At 47.8% G+C, this 25,509-nt stretch overlaps 6 protein-coding genes across 6 annotated transcripts; 4 read left to right on the top strand and 2 right to left on the bottom strand.

The window, feature by feature from the left end:
- Positions 1-144: 144 nt before the first annotated feature.
- F5Y00DRAFT_263648 (uncharacterized protein) lies at positions 145-4,592 on the bottom strand (the record flags this gene model as incomplete). Its single annotated transcript, XM_048011538.1, has 6 exons — positions 145-1,226; positions 1,305-1,460; positions 1,534-1,581; positions 1,633-1,692; positions 1,769-1,984; positions 2,072-4,592. The coding sequence occupies 6 exons, from the start codon at positions 4,590-4,592 to the stop codon at positions 145-147; spliced, it is 4,083 nt and encodes a 1,360-aa protein (XP_047863214.1).
- An 812-nt stretch (positions 4,593-5,404) lies between these two features.
- On the top strand, positions 5,405-7,729 carry F5Y00DRAFT_263647 (uncharacterized protein; the record flags this gene model as incomplete). The annotated part of the gene is made up of 4 exons (XM_048011537.1): positions 5,405-5,980; positions 6,060-6,255; positions 6,309-6,461; positions 6,549-7,729. 4 exons carry the CDS (start codon positions 5,405-5,407, stop codon positions 7,727-7,729), a joined length of 2,106 nt encoding a protein of 701 aa, XP_047863213.1.
- A 661-nt stretch (positions 7,730-8,390) lies between these two features.
- Positions 8,391-10,303, top strand: F5Y00DRAFT_241578 (FAD/NAD(P)-binding domain-containing protein). The gene has a single exon (XM_048008390.1). It carries the CDS (start codon positions 8,452-8,454, stop codon positions 9,958-9,960), a length of 1,509 nt encoding a protein of 502 aa, XP_047863212.1. The 5' UTR covers positions 8,391-8,451; the 3' UTR covers positions 9,961-10,303.
- A 404-nt stretch (positions 10,304-10,707) lies between these two features.
- F5Y00DRAFT_119958 (GCN5-like N-acetyltransferase) lies at positions 10,708-11,527 on the top strand. The gene has a single exon (XM_048004027.1). The coding sequence runs from the start codon at positions 10,870-10,872 to the stop codon at positions 11,404-11,406; it is 537 nt and encodes a 178-aa protein (XP_047863211.1). The 5' UTR covers positions 10,708-10,869; the 3' UTR covers positions 11,407-11,527.
- A 7,754-nt stretch (positions 11,528-19,281) lies between these two features.
- F5Y00DRAFT_119840 (uncharacterized protein) lies at positions 19,282-21,280 on the top strand. Its single transcript, XM_048004026.1, has 3 exons — positions 19,282-20,058; positions 20,288-20,552; positions 20,631-21,280. Exons 1-2 carry the CDS (start codon positions 19,797-19,799, stop codon positions 20,533-20,535), a joined length of 510 nt encoding a protein of 169 aa, XP_047863210.1. The 5' UTR covers positions 19,282-19,796; the 3' UTR covers positions 20,536-20,552; positions 20,631-21,280.
- Positions 21,281-21,326: 46 nt separating this feature from the next.
- F5Y00DRAFT_119828 (uncharacterized protein) lies at positions 21,327-24,943 on the bottom strand. The gene is made up of 2 exons (XM_048004025.1): positions 24,749-24,943; positions 21,327-24,585 (listed from the first exon to the last, which is right to left on the bottom strand). Exons 1-2 carry the CDS (start codon positions 24,753-24,755, stop codon positions 21,995-21,997), a joined length of 2,598 nt encoding a protein of 865 aa, XP_047863209.1. The 5' UTR covers positions 24,756-24,943; the 3' UTR covers positions 21,327-21,994.
- Positions 24,944-25,509: the final 566 nt, after the last annotated feature.

The following is a 25,509-nucleotide window of genomic DNA, read 5'->3' as shown; positions in this document are numbered from 1 at the left end:
TGGAATCGTTGAGTCATTAAATCCATCTTATATCCATCCCCTGACTCTTCTCCTAATTCAAGTTACCCCTCCTCCCTTGTCACCGTATGGAGTCGCGTATATCATATCTTCCCCTGTATAGCTTCTTCGGCACTGTCCTCGTACCTACTGAGTGTTAGAATCCTCATTGCCGTAGGAGACCGGTATCGATGTCAGGTTTACACCTGTAGTTGCTGCCATCGCTTGCCCAGCGACTGGATGTGTTTCCGAACGCCAAACGTGGTGCTGTTGTCCGGTTCCCTGGCCTGGTACTGGCTGAGCAAAGCGAGGGTCGTTAGCTATGCTAAGCCCTTGGCCCTGAGGGTAGTATTGCTGCCCAGAAGATCCAGGCGGGTAGGGGGACGGCCCTTCTGGCGACACTGGCTGCGTATGTCTGGGATATTGCTGGGTGGCCCCATACCCAGAAGACGCATGCGGTGCTTGAAGAAAGGGGTTGTCTGGCTGGTATCCGTGGTTCGAATACCCCGTTCCTGACGAAGGGCTTGGGTTCCTATATGTAGGCCCAGGCGTGTTGTAGGGAGCTCCCCTATGGTGATCAAAAGATGGATATGTCTGTGTGGCCGGGGGTGATCTGTCTGGAATTCTGAAGGACCTAAGAGGATTCTGGTTCTGTGTTCTTTCTTGGGATGCCGAATTGCCCCCTCTCGAAACCCTCTCGTTCATCATAGATTCAAACACTTGCTCGATAGCTCGGATGCCCAACTCCTTGGCGTGAGTTTCTTGATCGGTGCCATGGACGGCTTTGAGATACTTGATGAACTCAAGGTAGGCATCCGAGACGGTTTCAATATTTGAGCGTTTAAGGTACACTTTAGCCTTTGATTTGAACTTGAGGTCGAATCTCTTATCGTTTGGTAAGGCCTCAAATTCGGCTAGAGCCAAGGCTGTCTGGCAGGCATTCCGGATCTGTCGCCCATTCCACCGAGCCTGCTCGTTCTCCACCCAGAACTTGGTGACGAAGCTATAGATGCCAGAATCATCAATTTCAATAGGTCGCCCATTTTTCTTGTACCTATCCCGAATCAAGTCGAAGTTAAGCTTGAAGATCCGGTTGGTGGCAATTTCATCCAGGGGTGGATAATAAAGACTCATGTGGATTCGAGAAGCAAACGCTTCATCGAAATCACCAATTCGGTTCGTAGTCAGGAACAAGATTCCGGCATAATATTCTAGTACACGTAGAAATACTTGAGACACATAATAAGTATGAGTGGGTATCCTGTAAGTCAGGGGCTAAATAAGCATGTATAAGGATTTCCACTTACCGGCAACCAATCCGTTCCTCGTGAAGTCCTCTCTTCTTCTCGATGCAAGGAAAACATCAGCCTCGTCAAGGAGAAGAATACAACCCCAACGATTAGCCAAAGAGAAGTTGGTTGATAATGCATCTTCGACCTCCTTTGCGGTAGATCCTAGGTCCCCTGAATGATTGTAATGTCAGAAGTTAGCCTACTTCCAAGGGTGCTATGGATAGTTTTGAGGGAGTATTCATACCACATGTTATTTGAAATAGGGGCTTATTGAATTTCTCAGCAACTCCCTCTTGTCATAATATTAGTTTACTCAGTACAGCTTTAGTTTGGGACCACCTACCGGCTGTTGTTGTTTTCCCCACGCCCGGTGCACCATGAAGGAGTATAATTAGGCCCTTTCCTATAAAGATTTATAATTAGAGATCAAGGTAAAAGAAAAAGTAACTATCTTCGGGATAGTATCAAATTTCCCTCACCTTTGCCGCGGACGATGTCAAGCTGCTCGTCTGCGTTTTGTTGGGATTCCTTGTTTCGGAAGTGCTGTGCAATCAAATAAAGAACCATGTCCTTGATCTTTTGGTCAAGTACAAGTCGGTTAAATGCGCTTTCGTCATCTTCGTTCGAATTGTCACTAGTTGCGCGGTCATTGCCTGCGGAAGTGACCTCGGTGAGATATTCCAGATCTAGTTGGGCTGGAGTAACGTCAGTATCTAGATGTTAAGGGGATAGATAGTAAGATTCGGTGCAGTAGGAAGCTAAAAGCTGCCAAAGAGGCTCACCCCAGGTGCGATCACGCAGAACGAACCCAAAAACGCAGTGGGACATGATCAATAACTCGTCGTCAGTGAAGCCATTACTGTCAGCCTTAACGTCTTCTAAGGACCTCGGATAGACGATAGTCGATGGTAGTTTTTGTGGATTATCTTCCCTAAAAGCCAGTGTGTCGCTGACAAAGTTAAGATGACGGTCATTTTCCACATGTGTATCATCTATCACATGCTCTCCAGCACAACATGTCCAACAACCAACCATCTTTGGTTTCCTCTTTTGCCTTCTCCTTTTCTTCTCTCCTAGCCCGAGGTTTTCGTCTACGTTAAGGCCTATAAGAGTTGAGATCTTAGGGCGCCAGTGCCTCAAATTCTCTTGAGCGAATGCTTCCTGGAAGTCGATGACAACCTGACTTTCAACCTCGTCCCGGGTGTCAACAGTGAATCCCGAGTAGTACATGTGTTTAATGCCAACGACATCTACAAACCTTTTCCCCCGTTGGATGAAACTGTTTCGAAGATCCTTTACTCTCCTATCTACTTCGTCCTCCAAGGCCGTCAGGCTATTGCCGTCGACCTTGGACTCCATAGCTCCCGCTCTTATGGATATATCTTTCATAATATGAAAGCGAAGAGGGTAAACATCGAAAGAAACAACAGACCTTTCACCTTCGAATCGATCAACGTCGACAGACTTCACGACAGGACCAAGCCATGAACCATCAAAGTGTATATACACACAGTGAATACTAAGCGGATCTTCCTCTTCCTCTTCCTCATCTGAGTTTGAGTCATGCTTATTATTGGGAGCTTTCCAACGCTGAACGCCATCATGGGGTGCTGAAGTGACGCCGGCAACTTGGTAAACTTGTTTGCCATCAGCCGAGATAACGAATTCTCCAGGTCGATACAGATGCCAAAGGTCCGAAAAAGCTACTTTGTCGCAGTTTATGCTTTTAAGATATGCATATTTCGCAGAAATATGAGTGTCTATGAATTCTAGAAGACATCCGAGGTGCTGTAGTCCTATCTCGGAAGAGCTGTAGCCTTTTGGATCCTCTACCACTCCAGGTTCTTCCTCGATGTCCTGTCCTTTTGTCTTCAGATCCCCCGGCTTAGATTCAAATTGGAGTCTTAAGTCATTGCTCTCTTCTGTACCTTGGGCCGTAGGTGTTACTTCAGATGCCAGATTGATTCCAGACGTTAATCTGTTTTTTAGCTCATCATGTCGCCGTCGGAGGTCCTCTTCATAATGACATAGCATCTTAAAGGGTCGCAGCATGACGGAGGATATATAGCGGTCACCACCTAGATCTAAACCTCTGACGAGAGAAAGAATCTTCATGAGGGGTCTCGAGTGTATCCTGATTCGGTCTGGAAGCGGCTCTTCGCCTGTTACACTTTCCAACTTTGTAGCCGATACCCCTATTTGCCTTCCTTGTTTCCGTCTATTGTAGAAATTAATGGAGTAATTAATTGAGACTTCTGGGTCCCCGACGAGGATATCTATAACAGGAGACACTTCTGGTAACGTGTCCCGCGCTCCTCTGAAGTCTGCCCATTCCAAAAAGTTTAATTGTGGCAACGCAAACTTTTCAGAGGCTACAGAAGTAGAATCTTCCTCTACTTCTTGCCCTTTTCTGGCTCTTTTCTCCTTGTGTTTCTGATATCGCTCTCTCTGAGCAGTAAGGCGGTAAAGCTCGCACTCAAACTCAGCGCGCAGCCTGGCCCGGAAGTGATCAAAGTCCCGAGACTTTGTAGACGTATCAGTACTCCATTCGTCGCTATCTGAAGTATCCCACTGGCTAGGCGGTCCAAGTTTGCGAGAGTACGTCGGTCGGAGAGATGTTGGTATTAGGACAGATGTCGCTCCCCTATCTACTCCCGCAAAGTAATGGTTCGTTTCAAACCCTGAATTCGGCGAATAATACTGTTCGACAACTTTTAAATCGCGGTTGAGGAGCTCACTAGAAGCTTGACCGGGTTTCCGTGCATCTAATTCCGAGTCCGTCATCATGGCCTCCCCTTTTCTACTGTTAATAGCCAGTAGTTTCTCTTCCTTACTTTGTGTTTCAGCTCTACTTTCCTCCTCAACTCTATTAGCATATTTTTGAACGAAGCGTGCTCGCCGTATGTGCTTCCGCGTCTTCTTGTCGATAACTTTTGATTTTTCATCTGCCCGACTATGACTATTTCCTCTGCCTTTGTCCTCGGGTGGTAGGTTAACTTCATCCGAGTTAGTGTTTTTCTCTGCTGAATCTAACAGCTCTAATCGTTGCCGCAACTCTTTTTCTAAGATCTTCACTTCAGCAACCAAGTCTGATCTCGCGACTTTTGTATTGGGATCTGAGTATGGCAGCCGTCGACCCTGTTTAGATTTAGAATTCCCAGTTACGGGAGACTTTGGCTCTGATAGGGGTGATTCATCGATCTTTTCATCGATGGACACGTTCGATATTTCCTGGAGATTCTCATCCTCAGAAAACGCCTTAGCCGATGTTGCCGACGTGCGAGACGAAGGTTTATCACCCATCTCTCTTAGGCTAGGATTGTTCCGAGTTATACATGAATTTGTCTACACCATAGGCATAAGGCGTATCGACTTAAAATATATCAATTATTACCCAATGATGAGGAATGTTCATAAGGAATCAGCTGTGGTACTAGAGGCTAACGAGCTTATATATAAAACCCCTCAAATTCGTGATACAAATAGGAGGCTGTGTCACGTCTGACCACCACTCTCCAGGCGTTATTACGCGAGAACATATGCAGGAATAGTACGGAAAATAGAATATCTCAGCTCAAAAGGGTATTCTTGCGGGGTTATTTTCAACCCTCTATGCCTAAGGTTTACCTTAGGATGTTGTGTTGAATGCGAGTAAAATTTTCCTATTTGGGACACATGCCTTGCTACCTTATAGATAATTTTCCTGTCTTATAAAAAGCAGTAAAAGGTGAAAGGAATCGGTCTGCAATATGCATATATTTAAGGCTTCTTTATTATTTAGGTCTCGAGGGTACTGGAAGTATTGTCCAGCCGTATAATAGCAGTAAATCCGGGCTATCGTAAGGGTGCCTTCCAGTTCAATAAGGGGTAAGCCGCTAATATGTAATAAAAATAAAATAGTATAGAAATATGGTGCGGTGTAAACCTTAGGCTTTTGTGTTGCCCGGAGGGTAACCTCTAGTTTCAGAATTACAACCACTTTCTCGGCAAATGCAGAAGACCTTCGCAGCCTCTTCCGACTTCCCATATAGGTGATTGACAATTTTGGTTTCGGATGCGAATTAATTAATTTGAAGAGAGTATTAACAAGATCTCGCAACTTCACCATCTCCAAAATGACCACACCAAACCTTCAAAGCCAATCCCCAGCTGTGGATTTTATAGAAAATCATTCAGCTGAATTTCATTCGGGCTTTATGGTACCAGCATCACGGTACGACTTCCACCTTGGTGCATTTATAGTCACCACAACGCAACCGGAACGATATTCACCTCCGAACCTCGAAGCGTTGCCAGGCTCGAATACCCCTGAATTGGAGGAACCAGCTGACGCAGCGGAAGAGATCCCGTCAAGACCTCTAGCAAAGCCTGCCGAAGCAATGAAATTCTGGGATGCCATTTTCCCCCTGGCGATGGCGAAGTTCGGGAATGAATCCCCAGAAGAACCAAAAAATCGTATCAAGACCGGGTACAGCATTCGCAACAAGAAGGGTTGGAAAGATGTATATGACCAGCTTGAACGTGCTAGAGCAGTCTATACGTCAAATAAAGGAATTAAGGGGTTCACAAGGAAGATTTATCGGGGTTTTGCTGAAGGGGCAGCCCAGCCCACCTTAGGGGTGATCAAATTGATCCCCGATAATGACTACCTTACTACCCCCGTTCTAGGAGCTGTTCAGGTCATACTCGAGGTATGCATACCCGGGTACTATATCTATAGGTTGCGGCGAAATATACAGCTTCTTTATTCATTTTTTAACTGGTTTATAGTCAGCCAAGTTCGCAGCAAAAACGCGAAAAGAGATACTCAGTGGATTTGATGATCTTGACCTCATGTTTTCCGAAGTCGAACTTTTTATCGAAACTTTCCCACGAGACGAAAATATTCAGAACGCATCCGTGGATCTAGTGGTCGCCGTATTAGCTGCCGTGGAATCTGTTATTGGCTTCCTAATCCAACATTCGAGTAAGTGTTTAGATAGCCTCCGCTGAGTTGGATTAGTCTAATGGGTTCAACAGGGGCCCTAGCTGCCACTTTCAATGGAAAGGAATATCAAAGTCACGTAAAGGATCATCTCGAGCGTGTGAAGTCCGCCAGCGCAAATCTCATCCGTCAAGCCTCGAACTCCAAAACATACAATGACAGCCATCTGATGCAGGAGATACTAGCACGTGAGTACCCGGCACATCAGCTTATTCAACTATATCATAGCAGATATCTCTAACTGACACGTCGTATTTCTTGTATTATTTATATAGGGACACAAAGGTGGAGAGAAGCATTTGATATAATTAAGGCTTCTCAGCAGCATATACAGCAGGGCCAAACTCGCATAAGATACGGCCAAAGTCAGCTACAGCATAACCAAGTACTACTCGGAAAGGAGTTTCATCAGACACGGAACTTGTTTTGCAATATTCTCAAAAATTGCGTACCTGAACTATTGAGTAATATTTCTTACGGTATTTCATCCGTTCTTTCGAATGTTTTTTCTTTTGAAGACAGTTGCTTAAGTCTAGGCGTTATAGAAGTTGAGCGACGCGCGTACGAACGACTTAATAGCATCATTGCATTGCGACCTAAAACGCCATCCTCTCTTATTGAGTTAACGAATAGTATTTTCGTAACGCGTCAATATGTCCTCGATCTTTTGAATACGCCGGATCTTCCTTCTAAAGATCTTGAGTATATCAACAGTAGAAGACAACTATGGGTGTCTTCGAAAGAACTTGCTCGCGCCGAGAGTCTTGTTCAGGAGAAGCAGGTCAAAGAATGGCTCGTGGCACCAGAGTCGTCCCAGCTTCTTATTCATGGAGGCTACGAGGACGTTCTGTACGTCTCCGGGCTCTCGCTATTTTGTGCATCCGCCGTCGAGTCACTTATAGGAAGGGCTCCTAACTTCGTCTGTCTGTATTTCTTTTGTGGCCTCCACCTGGATGACCTGAACGATAAACACACGGGGGGACTTACAATGCTCAAAGTTTTCATATGCCAAATTCTCTGCCAGTACGATATCGATACGAAAATGCTGGCGGGTATCATGAATGAAGATCACGTCAAGCATGATGACATCCTTGAGCTGAGCCAGTTATTAAGGTGGCTAGTCGCCCAATTGCCTAACGATGTCATTGTTTTCTGGTTCATTGACGGAGCAGAGTACTACGAGCGGAAGGAGTTTGAGTTGGACTTTGGGCATACCCTGACCACCATTTTGGATATATCGGTCTCAGAGGCTACCCAAGCTGTCGTCAAAGTCTTGGTCACAAGCCCTACAAGAACATTCCTTGTCCAAGAGCCTTTTAGAGAAAGAGGCCTTATCCTTAATTTGCAGTCCAGGCTTTCCTCTCAGTCCACGCCTAGCAGGTATAGACTCGAGAGGCAACTTGGGGAAGAGGCAAATAATGTTTTGAACGAGCAAAACAGGACATCTTTTAACTAAGAAATAAGTTCCTTGGGCTATCTAGTTAAGCTTAACCACAATGGTTTGATGCACATCAACATGTCTCAGATATTTTTTTACTCCCATTCAAATTCAAACAAATAAAGAAACTATGGTAATTAGCTGTTGCCAGTGGCTAACCTATTTCCTACCAGTAGCGTGTAACGTCCCTTAAAAAATCCATGACGTCGTGATTTGGTGTGTGCTCATCATCAAGCTCAAAGGCAATATAGGCTTAGTGCTTTAGGTAGATGAGACAATGGTATTTATTAACGAGGTAAGTGATAGAGTCAACACATCATGCTAGACACAAATAACTAGCGACACCTTTAAGCTTTGCATTAAACAAAGTATAGACACTATGGATCAGAATGGAGGCACAACCTCAGATGGGCGCAAGCGGGTTCTAGTTGTTGGCGCTGGCGCTGCCGGGTATGGTTTATCCAAGTTTCCATACCAGTTCATTAATCTAATGTAAATAATCTAGCATGTCTACAGCATATCACCTGTCGCAACATCCCGATAAGTTCCATGTCACGCTGATAGACGCCGTCGATTATTGTGGCGGGCAAGCATTCTCTATTCCTCTGGACAAGGAACGTCATGGGGCATCATGGTGTAATCAAGGTGTTCAAGTATGGATTTTTAAGACTCTAAGCAGCTTTGGTTATTGACAGAAGATAATACAGGGTGGCTCTTATATCTTTCACCACACGGTGACTATGTTTCATCGACAGGGCTTCCATGCCGATCCCGTGAATCTCCAGGTCTCATTCGGCAAAGACGAAACTTTTTGGACTAATGTATTTCCAACACGCCTACTGGCCTGCCACGAGAAGGAAGTTAGGCGGCTACCAACAGTGTTAAAAATAATACGTTGGTTCGAAGTCTTCTTTGCCTTACTTCCTCTGAAGCTTGTCCTCAAACTATTCAGGTTCTCTGAGGAATTCACCAACACAATTGCTCTACCCATGACTGCCTTATTTCTAGGAACGGGGAATGGTACCCCAGAAGTTCCTACCATTATGTTTGAGAGACTCTTTACGTCGCCAACGTACGGAATGTGGTATGCTCCTGATAAAAACGCCTTCGTCAATAACAGACCCCCGATGATTGTCTTCCCCAATTTCTCCGAATTTTACGGCGCTTGGATGAAGGATCTAATCGCGCGTGGCGTAATTGTTCGCTTGTCCACAGAGCTCACCGAGATCGTCCAGAGGAATAATCGCGGGGTCATTGTCGAACTAAAAGCACGGACGCCTGTACCCGACAGGCATAACCCCACTGGGGGCGATCCGTACGCTCCAGTTACCGGGGAGGTATATGATGAGATTGTTATGTGTTGCCTCGCTGACACGGCGAAGAAAGTCTTGGGTCGAACAGCGACCTGGAGGGAGAAAAAGGTACTAGGGTCAGCCAAATTTAGTGATGACATTACCATCACTCACAACGACTCAGACTATATGAAGAAGCACTATGAGAACTTCTACCGACAAGACTTAGCGGTTGCTAAGGTGAACGGTGTGGGGCAAACGTCGCGTCTTGATTTTGCGGTGAGTAACTTCAGACCGATGTATTATATCAAGATGTACCCGGAGGATCAGTCGAAACTGGAGATGTGCTTCGATACGACGAACTACCAGTGCCAATTCCCGGATAAGGTTCCCTTTGAGCAGCATGTGTTCCAGACCATCTATCTCAACAAAGACCGCGATAGGAATCTATGGACGGACCATGAGATCAGAGAGGAAAAGATCATTCGAAAAGACTGGTGGCATCAGCTTTGCCACAGCTATACACACTATCTCTTGGTCGTACCGTGGATGATGTTTCTTCAAGCGAAGAACCATACCCGCTATGCGGCAGCATGGACTCTGGTTAACGCTCACGAAACTGCTGTCATGTCTGGAATCGCTGCCGCTGTAGACCTTGGGGCGGAATATCCCGAGGATCTTGAACACGACAAGTTTGCGTTTTTCTGTTTTCGGCTATACTACCTTCTCGTGTACGGCAAGTGGTATCAGCGCAGATACACTAGTAAGCAAGGAGGAGAGCGCACGACGCAGGCCGCCAGAGAAGGCAAGAGCTGGGCGACGGGGCCATACGGCGGTGTATACGAGGGCCCCGGAGTATCAAAAACGGAGCGGCAGACGTGGAAAGAGGGGCTCCAGAATGGCACCAGCACTAAGAACTTGGCCGATGGGAACGCATCCGGGAGGAGCCAGCCCTGAGCACGACCGTTCTATGTAAAGACATGTTCTAGAACGAATTCGGCACGGAGTGCGTGTATACCCGAGCGCCATGAATCCGGAAATCTGCCAATTCATCTTTTCCAAGTTCCAGGATTCGAGTTCAACTATGGTTCGAACTGCACTACGAGATACTACCCTTCTTAACTGTCACAGGGGCACGAGCCACACTTGTGCGGTGGCCTGCGGCAGTCTGCGGTGGCTCGACTATCTACCTGTCTTTCCACTTTGTTGGTTTCTTCCAACGTGTAATATGCGTTGAGCCTCAATATTATATAAGTGAACCACGATTAGAGGCAGTCTAGTTTAGCAATTCACGGTCTACGCGGCCTACATAATTTATGGGGATATAGTTCCAAAATTCATATCATAAGTTCGTATTCTTCTTAAAGGGGGCTCGTGAGCTGGTGAGTCGTGACTCACAGCCACAGGTGCAGTAGTATATTGATTTTTTATGCTGTTTATACCTACCCCCTTATTAGTACTATTAGTATAATTAATATAATGAATATTAAGGAGCGAGTTAAGTGAGTAAGCTATATCCGGGCTTATATACGGGCTAGGCATATAGGATCTTGTCAGCAGCTGTCAGCGAAGATGCTGTGTGGGACCAGATGTCTGAATATGAATTGGCAGGTGTTAGCAGAGCCTCGACTAAGCCTTAGGTAGGTATATTCTACTTATCCTCTCTCACCTATCCTATCTCACGATGCTACGGGCTGTTAGTGTGAAGTGTGAAATGTGTATGAGAGTCTCCGCTTAATCAAGGCTCGTCTGACTCATCATCATCTCACAACGAACGAGTAAAATAATAATTCGTGAGAGAAAAACAAAAAAACACTCTTTTGGTTTTGAGATTCTTTGGAACCAACCATATATCATCAACCCAACATGGAGACTCGTCACATAATTCCTGCTACCATCACACAGCAGCAACCACTCATATCTATAAGACCTATCTCAGCGAAAGATACTTACGCCCTACGACAGGCAGTGCTTTGGCCCAACAAGCCGTTGACTTACGTGCAGCTACCCGACGACATCTTCGGTCAGCATTTCGGAGCATTCGTCTCCAATGGCGATAACAGCGACGCCAACAATAATGGCGAAGACAGCTGCGACAGCCGCGACGGTAAACAATATTCCGGAGAACTATTAGTGAGCATCATCTCGCTATTCGATGATGGTAGTGGCGCGGCACGGTTTCGCAAATTCGCCACCGCGCAGCTGTGGCAGGGCAAAGGCGTGGGGTCCGCCCTGTTGAGCTACACCATCGAGGCGGCCGCTAGAAAAGGTGCCACGAGTATCTGGTGCGACGCTCGACAGAGCGCCCTGGGTTTTTATCAGCGCTTCGGCATGAGCGGTGAGGGCGAGGTCTTCTTCAAGGGCGAGGTGCCTTACCTTCGTATGTCGAGGGCTCTACCCTAAAAACCCTCTTCTTCGGCTCCGGTCTGGCTTGCGTTTGGGTCGGCAGAGCAGCAGCAGGCTGCAGGGGTGCCATTAAAAGCAGAGGAGAGGAGAAGAGTTCTATGTCAGTACACTATGTATTGTCTCTTGGCGCAGGAGTGGAATTAGATGGCAGGATGGTTGCTTTTGTCGGTCCGCGGTTCGAAGACTCACGAGACCTATGGATAGCCAATAAATCCGGCTTGTAATGTCACTACGCGTCTATGATTGGGAAGGAGGATGCCGCCGCGGACAGCGCCGTACTGTGGTTGGAAATGGTTTTATTCCCCGCGTTTTTCATCGGGGCACGGGCGCTATGCGCCATGGGCTATGGGATGGAGACCTGTGGATGGATACCTTGTATATGGACCTGTAGATGGGTCTATGGGCATAATCCTAGCAAGGCAGCCAAGGTAATGGATACCGAAAGCTCGATTGCCTTGATCACGCTAATGTTCCTCCATTGTTTGACAGGCGTTCGGGTTTCCAAAACGAAGTGCTTGATGCTTGATTTCAAGCCCTGAACTATTAATGACGTATCTTCGGCCATTCGATTCTAGGCGCTCGCTTCATTGACGGCTATCATTGACAGGCAAGGATACCAGCATTAATTATATTGTCCTTTTTTTTTTCTTCATCTTTCCCAGCCTCCCTTGGAGCCCAAGGTGATACAACGCGTCTTCGCGGGGAAAAGGGGTTCACACATGTAAATGACCTGTATGTAAGCACCTACCTAGGTACCTATAGTAGGTTACAGTATAACTAGAGGTATATACACATACGATAGACGACATACGACATACGACATATGTTAATTACATGAGAATGGATCACGTGCAGGAACGGATACATACTATCGACAATCGAGCCCCTTGGAAACCAAATTGTATTGGTTTAAGTTAGCATAACGATGGTTAGTAGGTACATATCATGTAGGTACTACTGCGATGCAAGCTGATGTGTATACTGGGAATATACCAGGAATACACCAGGAATATACTGGGAATAGTAAGGAAGAGTAGGAGTTTAAGATGTTAAACCTATATACCGCAAGATACCGCGACATACCGCAACATATACCGCAATCTATACCGCACAGTGCAGAAGTAGAGGAGTAGAGGAGTAGAAGAGTTAGAGGAGAGGCAGAGAGGATCCCCCCCCTCCTTTCTACACTACGGCATAACAACGATTCAATAAATCTGGTATGAACTGTATGATTTACAAAACTCCACTTACGCACGCACTGTTTTATGCAGTGTGCCGGCGCCACAACCTATCGGGAACAATGTTTATGAGAAAATCATTAAGAAGAACCATTAGGAAAATCAAAATAATGAACGCGAGTAATGGAGTAATGTACCCAAGTGACCGGATCTTAAGAAAATTATGCTCGGTACTTCGTACAGAATACGCGATAAATGGTACACGATGATCGGACCCTTAGATCTTCGATGTGGTTGTCTATCGGTCTACCGGTCTATCGTAGTGTATTTTCGCACACTCGGCTCAGACATTCGAGACCTGCTTCGCGAGACCTGCTTCGCTAGGTAAGCGGCGTTAGAAAAATAAGACTTAGGATGCACACCTACGTATTTACGCATTCGCGAGACACGATTGTGCCGATTGTGTTACCTGTATAACCGTCGCTCCCGATCGAGAGACTCCTCAAGGATTTAGTTTACATAGAAGGATATTTTTATCGTTTCGTAATTAACCCGTCTGCCCGTACATAACTAACGTATCATAGCTATCATTATGGAATACCTAGGTATCATATGAAGCACCGTGCAGATTTCACAAAGTGACCCCGGTATACTTTTGCCCAGTATTGTATGCTACATACATACAAGCCACTTGTTGAAGATGGGGACTAATAAGAGATGGGACTAATAGATGGGACCAATAGATGGGGACTAATAGATGGAGTCTACACTAGAGATAGCACTGGCATTAGCACTCAACTCACCACACCAGAGTAGGCATCTACCGGCGTCGTTAGTCGCCTAGTCGCCTAATCGCCATCTTTCTTGCGTATTAGTCGCTACGTTAAGAGACGCCCACCGTACGAATCTAGAAACTAATAAACTAACCTACCTATAACCTACCTAAATAGAGATCCTAATCGGACTATCAGGGGCGATAGGCGGCCGATCCGTTCCATTGTCCACTGGCGAGACCAAATCTAGACGCGTACATTAGGTACTTTGACAACACAATTGACGACTCAGTAGCTCAGTAAGGGCCAGATGGGGGCGTGGCGGACTGAAAATAAAACTCGAGACGGGTCTATGTGGCTCAACTGACTCCGTCGACAGCTGGTTGGATGATGAGGATGCAGCAGTGTCCAATCCGGTATAATTCCCATATATCTTCATATATACCTATGCCAATATGCTAATGTGCCAATGTGCCAATGTGCCGCCAATGCTCTGCAATGTTCCGTATGTTCCGTAATTTGTGTGAAGAAAACATTAAAGGAACATTAGACTGGGCTCTCGCTTAATGCATAGCCGTCGGCCAGCCTCGCGTCAATATTCGCGTCAATAGTGGAAATACTGTAGGGCAGAAGAGACCTAAAGACGTCATTAGGCCAACGAAGGAATTGCGTACGATTTTGTCTCGCACCTAGGGTGATGGAGATGGGGAGTGGTCAGTAATTTTATGAATTCTTGTGACTTGGCAAAAGGTGGCAAATGATAGCCGAATAAAGGGGGTGGGGTAGTATTTAGAGGGTCATCTGGGTTTTAAACCAATCATCTTACACGGATGCATGAGTGCCCAACCTGATATGGGAGACATTGGGCACTTGAGCATCTGATCCAACGATTTTCCAAGTTCCAACCTCTTCCTCCCAGGCTGCCCCCCCTCCGGGCCTCTTCATCAGGTTCATCAGGTTCACCAGGTACAACATTGTATTCTACTGTGTACGCCCTTAGGCTACGGTGTCTACTTTCTGTACTTCCTGTACTTCCTGTACTTTCTCTACTTTTTTTTACTACGGGCACTGCTACGGCACCCCGTTGGCCCCCCGTTGGGCAACGTTCCGGATACCCATTGGGCGCCTCGCGGTGAGTCAGGTAGGTACAGCAAATTCCCTTGCAGATGGGCCCGGGGACGATATCCCTGCAAAGCACGCGGTTGTGCAGACATGCCAACTGCAACTAGTGTAGTCTTTTGTAGTCTTTGGTCATCCTCACACCCATTCAGGTATTGAGGTATTGCATGAAGGTATGTATGTATGTAGGTATAGTCCCCATTCGTTCCGTACGCCCACCGTGGAAAATCCAGTTTATTATTCAAGTACCCGTCAGCCTTCCCTTTGGGGTCTCCTGATCCTGACTTAGGAAAGTCGACAAAAACCCTCCCGTGTGCTACGTCTTCATCCGTTTGCCTCACCTTGTCTCGTAATTCCCAGACAACAAAAACCTGACCAAGCCCACCGAAATGAGCCAGCACCTCACCACTTCAACTCCAATTCAAGAAGACACACTAGCCGAACTGACCTGGGCACACTTGATAACAACTCTAACTTACCAATTCCACCCAGAATACGACATACTGAAAGGAGAAGAGAGATAAGAAGAATAAGAAGAAGAAGTCTGAAGAGGAAGAAGAATTAAGATGGACGTGCGAACAAGCCGACCCGTGGAGCGGGCATTCGCCATGCCCGGCGGATTCCCAACCCCAGCCCCAGCAATCACCGAGCGGCCCCGGTCAAGATCACGGCCGGCCGCATCCGAAGCAGAGACAACCCATAGCCGGGCAGTCACAACAACAACATCACAAACAGGTCCTCTAAGAGGAATCCTAAAGAACCCAACACCACCCGCGCGGCCGCAAGATCCCCTTGCTGCACGCTTTTACAGAGTCTCGAGGCCAGAACAACCAATGTACACGCCTTCGGGACCCCCCTCACCAACATACCACTCGGACAGTGACAGATATACATCCTATGAGACCGACTCCCAATCGGCATCGTCAGAGCTCTCTGTCAACACACAAGCTACTAGCGTCATATCAGATTCTAGTGTTCCCCCTAAGCCCTCAAAACCCTCGACCCAAGTTAAACATGTACGCCACGTGCCATCAGCAGTTTCAAACAGATCCAGGACGCGGACGCGATCTAGGACGCCTTCGGAAGTATCCAAACCTCCCGTCCCGGAGAAAAAGAGGACGGTGCACATTCAATTCGTCCCACCAAAGCCGCAGCAGGCCCCCTCGCAGTCTCAGGAACTTCAGCTTGCTCGGAAACCAGACAACGACCTCGCGTACAAGCTTGAGCAACTAGAGTCAGAAACCGACACCCTCCGACAAGAACGGAGTAGACTAAGCAGGGACCTGGATGAAGTTTCTGTACAACTATCTACTAGGGGACAGGAGAACAAGGAAATCGTGCGCGCCCTGAACATCGAGCGCAACTCAAAGGAGCTTATCTTACGAGACCTTGAGGAGCAACGGCAGATTTCTGACGAATTCCGCAATAACTATCAACTACAGCATGGCATGTTAATAGAAGCAGAGAGGGAACGAGACAATTTCAAGCACATGCGTGACAGGTTTGAGCAGCAGGTCGTCGAGCTCGAGCGGGAACTGGCAGTGCGAGATGCCGCCCAAAGAGAACAGGAAGACGCACTCAGACGTGATATCGAAACCCTGGAGCACACCACAGCAAGCTTCGAAAGGCAAATGGGCGCTCGCAACAAGGATATCAAAGAGCTGACCACCGAAGTCAAAGATTTGAACACAGAGATCAAAGATTTGAACAAGGAACTCAGGGAACTGGACTGCGAAGTCAAGGAGTTAACCTCGGAGAGAGACCAGGCTCGGGCGGATGCTTCTAGATTCTTATCCAAGATTAAATCTCTCGAGGCCAACAGCGGACCCGTCAGAGAGGAGAATGCAGCGCTCGACAAGGATAACCAGAAGCTTTACAACCGAGTTGAGGACCTTCGAGGCGAGAGAGCTGCCCTTGAGGAGAAGGTCAGATGCTTCGAGCAAGATATCGAGTCTCTTAGGGTACACGTCGCATCGCTGGAGTCCGACAAGCAATCTCTCGAGAAGGACATCGAGTCAGTGAAGGCCAGCAGGGAAGATGTCGAGAAGCAACTTGAGACTGCACAGTCCGAGAAGAAAGAACTTCAGGACCAGCTCGACGCTGCCAAGACGGCACGAGACGACCTTGAGAAGCAACTCGCAACGACCAAGGAAGATTTCGAAAAGCAGCTTGAGACGACCAAGAGCGAGCTTGAGACGACCAAGGGCGACCTTGAGAAACAACTGGAAGCCACCAAGGATGACCTAGGAAAACAACTGGAATTCTCTAAGCAGGAGCTCGACAAGCAAGCTCTGGACTTCAAGACGTTAATTGACGAAAAGCAGTCGAGAATTGACAGCCTAGTCACCGAGGTTGCCGGATCCAAGGATGCTAACATCTCCCTTGCATCAGAGCGACTACGGCTTGACGCAGAGCTGGTGAACGTCCGGGCTAATTTAATCAACGTCGAGAACGACCTCACCCTAGTGCGAGAGCATAACAAGACACTCGAGTCGGAGAAAGAGCAGCTGATCATCCGCACCGCTGATCTCGGAAAAGTTTACGACGACCTTGAGAAGCTCCGTCGGGAACACGCAGGTTGCGAGGAACGCTCCAAGGGACTCGAAGAGCGGTCCAAGGGACTTGAAGCTGATGTCGAAAAGCACCAAGAAGCTGCCAAGCTGCTGCAAGAAGAGAAGGACAAGATCGCCGCTGTCGCTAAGAACCTAGAAGAGGGCTCAGGCCTTACCAAGCTTCACGAGGAGAAGGCGACTCTTGAAGGGAGCGTGAAGGAACTTGAAGGCAAGGTCTCCGCGCTCGAGCAGGAGAAATCGGACCTGGAGGTCAAGACAAACGACCTCCAGACCAAGACGAACGACCTCCAGACCGAAGCCAGCAAGATTCCCGCGCTAGCTCAAGAGAAGACCGATCTCGAGGCCAAGTTGGAGGCGAAATCTAAAGACCTCCAGGCCGAAGCTGATAAGGTCGCTGCTCTAACACAGGAGAAGACGGACCTCGAAGGCAAGATCAAGGATCTCCAGGCCGAAGCGGACAAGGTACCCGCCCTGGTCGAGCAAGTGCAGTCATTGACTATGCGGCTCGATATGGCGAACATGCAACTCTCTACAGCCACTGCGACACAGGCATCGTCTACAGCCCAAATCATCGACCTACAATCACTCGTGAGCAAGCTACAAGACAAGCTGCACGACAAAGACAGGTCTAAGGACCGATCCAAGTCGCGCAACAACAAGCGTCAGAGCCGCTCACCATCAAACAGCCTAATCTTCGTCCGCAACCCCTCGGACAAGGACGGCAACATACTCGTCATGTCGCGCGACACACTCAAGAAGAGAGATAAGTCGCCACTATAAATTACAGGCTGCTGGTCACGCCAAGAGAGAGAGAGAGAGTGCGAGTCCACTCAAATAATAATCGAGGTTCCGGGATAGAGAAAATCACACGTCAACAACAACAACAAACACCAATACCAATACCATTACCATCATGACGACCATCATGACGAAAATAATACTACGACAATATGAGTCCAACGGGAAACGATAGAGCGGAGGGATATGAGAATTCGAGAGAGATCTTTCGGCCAAGACTGACGCTACTTGCCTACGAGCAGAACGATTCCGTCGCCGTCGCGGATCTACAAGGGGTATGGGTTATTAACTACGGGATACACAAAAGGCGCGGACGAGCAGAGGAAGAGCTCGAATATTTTAGTTTGTTGAGAGGCTGTCAGCTGTATTATTTCAAACGCTGTCATCATCATCATCATCAACATCAACATGTACGAGGGGGATTGAACAAGCCATAGATTGTTCGAAACTGTCAAGCGGATTGTAGCCATATTTCTCACGACTACGCCGCCATCATAGCATTTACTTCTTTTTCCTTTGTTCATCATCATCATTATCCTATTATTACATGTTTTTCTACTTGTTACTTGTTACTTGTTATTCTACATTTCTACATATCATCATCGTCATCAAAGGAAGGGGGGGGATGGATCGGGAGGGAAAGCGAAAATGGAACATGAGAATGGGGTTTACCGGGAAAAGGAAACAAGGGAGGACCTCATATCATGTTAATTCGCCCTCACGACGTGTACTGCTAGTGTAAGGTTGTCGGACGTCAAAGTCATGTCTTGTTGTTATCAGGTCATCATGTATCCGGTCTAGACAATGAGCACGAGCTCGAAGGGGGAACATGGAAGGGTTGCAATTAGAAACTCAGCAATCGTAATTCGTGGATTCTATTAATTCAATTCAATATTATCAAATTGTCCAAATAAAAAAAATAAAAATTCTTTCTGTGGCATCTTTCTGTGGCAATGGAAAGCAAACGAAGTTGTGATATTTCATTTTATTGGTGCCTCGGTAAACAAAGACTTTCTCCACGGTTCTAGAAGTACACGACTGTAACGACTGGGCTCTTGGGCGTGGTTGGTGGTACTTGTAGGTATCTTCAAGTACCCAGATACTCCCCAGATACTCTTGTATTAAACCAATCATAGGTCCTATCAACAACCAAATGCGGTAGTAACCGTGTTAGGGGTTTCATTCATCACCTCGACTCAGCTTGCCAGCTTGCCAACAGGCCAGTTTCAACAAGGGTTTGGTTTTTTTTCCCTCCTTCTTTTCCTCATTAGTAGCCCAATATGCGAAGTTTGGGTAGCCAGATCTATGTAACGTATTATCAAACAATTACTTGTTAAAGTGTTTGTTAGACTATGTCACTTTACATCAATAACCAAGATTGGAAAAACTCGATGCCAAAGTAGTGTAGCGTATCAAGTGCCGGGTGCCCTAACTTCGGATCGCACCGTAAACTAATGTCTCGCCAATAGGAGAAATCCGACTCCTACAGCCTGAATAGCAGTGGGTGGCAACTTCAGGGACTACGGCGGAATCTCTTAATTAAGAGGTACTACCAAACCATACGCTTAGACACAATGAGCCGCCTCCACGAGCCGATCTTTATGGCGAAATTCGCAGATCCAAGATAAACAGGTAGGCTTCTAGACCGCGAGGTCATCCCCATAGGTAAGCTCGTATGATACGTAGATCGCAAACAGTCGCACCCGAAAATCTCCCCCTATCTACACTATCTAGACCCTTCTCTTCGAGCCCGAGCAAGGCTCAATAAGTACCACAAGGCCATAAATATCAAGATGAAACCCACGCCCGCGCTAAATGCGGTCGGGCAGCTACACTACATAAACTAGACCCAGTGATCGTCGTCAGCATTAGACAAGCTGACAAGGCGGAGGTGGCAAAATCGCTAAATAGTCAAGTGTACCACCATCACCAAGAACCTTGACAAGATGAGGTTGTTGTTCTTTTGCGCTATAGCGACTGCGCTGGCCGCCGCTGGAATAGCCGAGGCGCGGCTCTACCGTATCGGTATCCCGGACGCTATCAAACCGGGCGATATGTTCAATGCCACCATCGAGCAGCTGGCGGGCATCCCGCTACAGTACACCATGCTCTGGGGCATCGAGCGCTACGACGAGGAGTGGTCCGTGGCACCGCGCCCCGGGAGCTTGGGGCCTGTCCTGCTGGCCAACGGGATTGTAGATCTCCAGAGTGAGTAAAATAATATCCCTCTCAGCCTAACTCCAGGTACAGGGTCCAGGTCCAGGGTAGCTACGAGAGTGAGCTGGCAAAAAAAAAAAAACACAAGTGAGCAAGGATAATTCCCCAGCCAACTCCATAGCAGGGCCGAGAAGCAAGGCAAGCAAGACACAGCTGCAGCCTAGGAGAAACACACCTACCAGTCATATACCTAGGTACGTGCGCTAAATGCCTCAAACAGAAGCAGTAGGAGACGGCTCCGTGAGTGGTAACACGTCCATCGCCGGGCTCGTCGTTCCAGCAGGCTACAAGCTTGGCCCTGCGGCCATCCAAGCCGTCATCTTCGAGATCGCGGGGCCCCTGAACTCGCCCATCATCGAGACTTGGTGGTGGAGCGTCGACATTACCAACGCCAGCACGAGCGAGAGCTTGGTCTGGTCTAACTACGCCGACGATAACAGCCGCATCTGCCAGATACCCTTCCAATGACGGGAGGAGACACGTACGTACGTACATACATACACACATACACCACATGCATACATGCATAAATGCATACTTACATACGTGAGATGGAAATATAGTTCGGGCACGTAAGGGGTAGACGGATGACGAAGCGCTGGCCTGGGCCTGGGGTAATACGGGGAAGTCCAATCCCCGAGATGAACATGCTGCCCGATGGGATCCTCTAGAGGTTACGTTTCACGTCGGGTCATGCATCATGCATGGCATTATAGAGAACCCCACGGGCTTTCCGAAGAACTACAGCAGCTAATACGATAGTCGCGGTTAGCTTACTTATAGCATGCAACTCAACTTGTCTCGCCAACGTTATCAGGCCTAAAAGTTCATATTATGATTAACCAACCCATGACGGCGTAGTATTCCCATTCAACGACCATGGCTACGAAACTTGAATCAACTATCATCGGGCTGGATCATAAATGTTCATGAGGAAACAAACGTATTTTTTTTTCTTTTTCTTCTTTTTCTCCTTTTTCTCCTTTTTCTCCTTTTTCCGTAAAGTACACCTGAAATGCTACAGGACAGGGCCAGTTATGCGAAGAGACATTAAGCTATAGCAACATTTTCATATTCCCCTTAACTCTCTTAACCAACAGAAGTGTTCGCCAAGTGCAAAACTTGATATTGAATTAAGAAGAAATTGGCGTCCGGAACGCCGCAGAGATGCCAAAGTAATCTGCCAGAATGTTAGCCCTTGTCCTTATACAAGACAATACATGCTAGTTAGTCTTGAAACTGACCTTGGTGATTGCTAAAAGACTAGCGTTAGACCCTACACGTGTTTTTTTTGTTGACTCGTCATCTTCATGGGATGATGACTATGCTGACACGTATCTGCGTTGAGTAGAATTACCGAGGCTCTGTACATTGATTGAAATGGCTGGCAAGGGCCAATGGATGGTGTTTGATAATTACAGTCGACCCTAGGGAAGGTCGATGAGTCACAATTCAACCCGGCTCCTAGTCGAAATGTGCGAAATGTGCAAAGACCGTTCAGACTTTATGGATCTGGTATCGTTGAGCGTGTGCAGGTTACCTTGAGAGCATAACCTTTACGGGTCTTGGATGTTGTCTTATCAAGACGTTGGGTAGGATCTCAATGTAGACCAGCATAAAACTTAGAACGGAATGGAACAGAGCAAGTGAAGCAAGTAAAAGTTGGAAAGATGAGTTGTGTCTATTATGATTGGAATTGTTTGCTCAGGGGTGCCATAGCTTCCTCTCCAGGCCAATCATTATAGCGTGCTATGCGAGCCCAGCGTTGAGCGGGCACGCCTTCAAGAATCAAACCGTCTCAAGAGCTCGTAGTCCATACCAAGGGCTCGTTAACCACAACGATCCAATTCTGACCATCGAGGATTGGAATATATATTTATTCGAATAGGACTGTCGTTTTGATCGGTGAATCGGCGAATGAGAAGAATCATGTATTGGGCTGGACCGCTGGCGCCGAACCTTCAATCGTTGCGGCAAGCGTGGTCTGGGCGACATCAGACGGAACTGGGTTGGGCTGCGGACCGTTCTTACGGTGATTGTTGCCCTCTTCAGTCAGAAGCTTGCTCAGAAGTTGTAAATCATCACGGGCTCGTGGGTCGCGCTCTAGAGCTCTACGAACAGCAGTCCATTCGCCCTCTTTCATGCGAGCGGCATGAGGAAGTAGGAAGGCAACGGTCGAACTGGAAAATAGGGGACCAAGAACTTGGCGAGCCTTCATCTCGCCTTCGGCCTGCGCAGCTCGTAAAGCCGGAACCATAGGGTCTTGTGCGACTTGCGGTGCTGTTGCAGGCGGTGCCTGACGCGGCTGCACTACTGGTGTCGGATGGCCTGGAATCTTGGGAGGCGGAATCGGCGTTTGACTGTATTGTGGCTGAGGCAAGGCCGAGGTACCGAAGGACCCCTGGGGTGTTGCGGGTGACCATGATGGGCCAGAGAGTGATGGCCTCAGCATTGGCGTACCTTGGGTTGGCGTTGCCGAAGTAGTTCTCTGCAACTCGGATCGCTGTTGATCTATCGGGATCTGTGCCTGTCTCTCATCTCGATAGACGAAGATCATTAGGAGCATAGGCTCAGAACGCTTCAGAGGGATGAGGTGATCTCCAATGTTCTGCAATGGTTCTGGAATCGGGCCATCGCCCTCTGCCACAGGCACCAAGTAGGTATCTCTCACATTGCCAAGCTTCTTCTCGCCAACAACTCCATACCTTTTCTTAGATTGGAAGTATTCGATGACGGCTAAGAATTGCTTTTGTGCGGCAGGGTCCGTGGGGTGGCTTGGAGATAGACTAGTAATGACCAAGTCCACCTGGTTGTTATACCTCAACCCGCAGAGATACGGTATAGCCTTCTCTTCTGCGATACGTCCGGCGACTGTGAGAAGAGGCGGTATCAGGTCTTTCCATGCAATGTTTCTAACCTTGCTAAGATCAGCTCCACCAGCATACCGAGCTACGGTATCAACCTCGGCCACATTGGTCATAACAAGGGGACCGCGCCACACGACATCAGGATCGATGTGCTCTGTCGGTGAGTATGGAGGAGACTCGTTTCCATCCTCCTGAAGTAATCGGTCGACTTCGGGATCGTCACCGGGACCAGCCGACTGAACTTGTGTAGAGGCTCGTCTCTGATGGGATACCGACGGGGATCGCACGCTTGAGAAGACTTTACCAATATCGAAGTCTGATTTTCTAGGTGAGTGCTGGTGCACTTGAGTATCGACCCGGAGAGGCGCCGCGGATGAGCTAGAACGGCTACCAGCAGCATTTGTAGGAGACGCTACTCCATCCGCCGATGACGCAGTCGCGTCGTTGCTCGCATTAGCGGCCTCACTCGCTTCTCTGGCACCCTTTCGGCGTAGATTAGACGGGGCTTCATCTAATTCCACTGTAAGGTGATCCTCTTCGACAACTTCCTCTCCCTTATGAGTTCGTCGTACCCGTGGGCCATCCTCAGTGATTAGAATGGACTGCTTCTCCGCCCGCGCTTTCATCTCGGCCGTCTCACGCTGCAGCTTTTTGGTGGCAAGCTGGTCGCCAGTCATCACTACAAAGGATGTAGGCGGCAATGTCCTGTTCAGGACCTGGCTAGCAATTTCTACATTATTCTTCAGACAAAAGAACAGTGCGCGAAGTTTGAATGCACTTTGAGAGGTGTTCGGGTAAGCGTCGTGATATGCTCGTTCAATCTCGATAGCTAATCGTTCAGTAATATCCTTTTTGGACGAGCCTTGAGGGATGGTATATAGCTTCCTCTTCTCGGTAAGGTCGACGGCCGCGTCAAGGGCTTTCTGCAAGCCTAGGGCTGCTTGTCGTCGAGGGTCTTCAAGTTTCTGGATGCTCTCGGGTAAGTCGTCCGGAGCACTATATGCCGGACCTGACGGAACTGCTTGCACATCTGAAACCTTGCGAAGCTTGCTATGTGGCCCTTGTGACTGATCCCGGGCTTTGCGCTTGACCTTAGAAGCCGACTCAGGGGTACTCTCATCCTTTTTCACATCAGGGGTGGGAGATGCCTTCGCCTTCGTAGTGGACGTACTCGGCGATGAACGGTCCTTGGGATCGCTTACACGCTTTCCCTTGCTTTTCCTACCCCCTTTTTTGCGCTTCTTCTCTTCTTCATACTTATGTCTGCGCTCCTCCCACGGCCTCTCTCCTTTCTTCATAGCCTCTAGAGTAACCTTGTGATCTTCGGGCGCGCATTGTTCGCAGAAATAATCTCTAGTTAAATCTTCCGTAAAAACACTCATGCCCATACACACATTGTGTTGCCAAGCACCACACTTGTCGCATGCAATCCACGGTTCGTTCGTATCATCGTCGTCTTGCGTAGTGGCGCCGCAGATGCAACGTATGATTTCTTCATCCTCGTCCTGTTTCTCGTCCTTCTCAGTCGCCTTCTTGCTGTTCTTTTTGGTCTGGCGTCGCTTCACAGGTTCCGGTCCGTTCTCGAGTTGATCAAATGCTTTTGTGTGTTGACCTTTCGTGGCTCGCACGGACCGACGAGGCTCCGGTTCGCCTATAGAAACATATATACGCGTTAGCGACCGATTTAACTTGCTAGCTGGACTTAAAATAACAGGAAATAACAGAATGTATATCATGACGAGTACTTTGACGTGTGTTGGCTAGAGTTTGCGCCGAGCAGCTCGGCGCAGAACTATAACAGGTGGTACGCTTACCGGACATATTGAGAATCGGCGAAGCTCAAATCAGAAGATTGCAGGTCAAGTTGCAGTACAGGTATTTAGTTGCTTGGTGTTGCGAGAGAGTCTGAGTCTACGTTGCGACTTTAGAAATTGGCAGCAGAAACTCTTTAGACAATCATGGCTTCTACGGAGCTGGGTTGATCTATGATCTGGCCAAAAGGCGAGGGCAAAGTGACCAAAAATATGACCTCCAAGCCCTTCTAGCACTTTAAGAGACCTAGCCTTTTCCTTTCAGGTCTTGGTGGAGTGTATTTTGCTGGACCAAGATAGTGAATAAAAAAAAAGGGAGAATCTAAATAAGATACCGCCGAATGATGTTGTCGCGAAGAATCAAGCTGCTGGTGACGCGATAGCACCTACTTATTGTTGACCGGCGTGTATAGAAATTGACACTGCCGAGTACGCGCCGTGTTGAGAGGTGCTAAATCGTGTCGTGACGTGGTCCTCCGAATGGTGATGCGGTAGTTATTACGATGGGGAAGTTTGTCACGAGTGGAGGTTTTGATGTTGAATGGGGAAAAACATCCCATGAAAAGACGGCGGGATTTGTGCACGGACCTCGGATCTAGAAGTGATGGAAGCGTAAAGTAAGTTAACATCTAGCCTTGTGGCTCAGCTAATTGATAAGCAGCAGCTAAGGTTCCCCGCACATCTCCTACATTAGGTACCTTAGGAGGTACATAAGGTTAGCCTATGACGGCAGGTACAACCCACATAGGCTGCCAGGTGAGGAG

The sequence above is a fragment of the Daldinia vernicosa genome (genome assembly GCF_022497035.1).
Source record: "Daldinia vernicosa strain CBS 139.73 unplaced genomic scaffold F5Y00scaffold_35, whole genome shotgun sequence".
NCBI lineage: Eukaryota > Fungi > Ascomycota > Sordariomycetes > Xylariales > Hypoxylaceae > Daldinia > Daldinia vernicosa.
The sequence above is the reverse complement of the archived record's forward strand: the minus strand, read 5'-3'. Positions and strand labels throughout refer to the sequence as shown.

What these genes read in the sequence shown, in the direction of transcription:
- F5Y00DRAFT_119840 (XM_048004026.1), top strand. Translation starts at nt 19,797, where the DNA reads ATGAGGTTGTTGTTCTTTTGCGCTATAGCGACTGCGCTGGCCGCCGCT. An exon ending in CGGGATTGTAGATCTCCAGA is followed by an intron (nt 20,059 to 20,287) that starts GTGAGTAAAATA and finishes TGCCTCAAACAG; the next exon opens with AAGCAGTAGGAGACGGCTCC.
- F5Y00DRAFT_241578 (XM_048008390.1), top strand. Translation starts at nt 8,452, where the DNA reads ATGTTTCATCGACAGGGCTTCCATGCCGATCCCGTGAATCTCCAGGTC.
- F5Y00DRAFT_119958 (XM_048004027.1), top strand. Translation starts at nt 10,870, where the DNA reads ATGGAGACTCGTCACATAATTCCTGCTACCATCACACAGCAGCAACCA.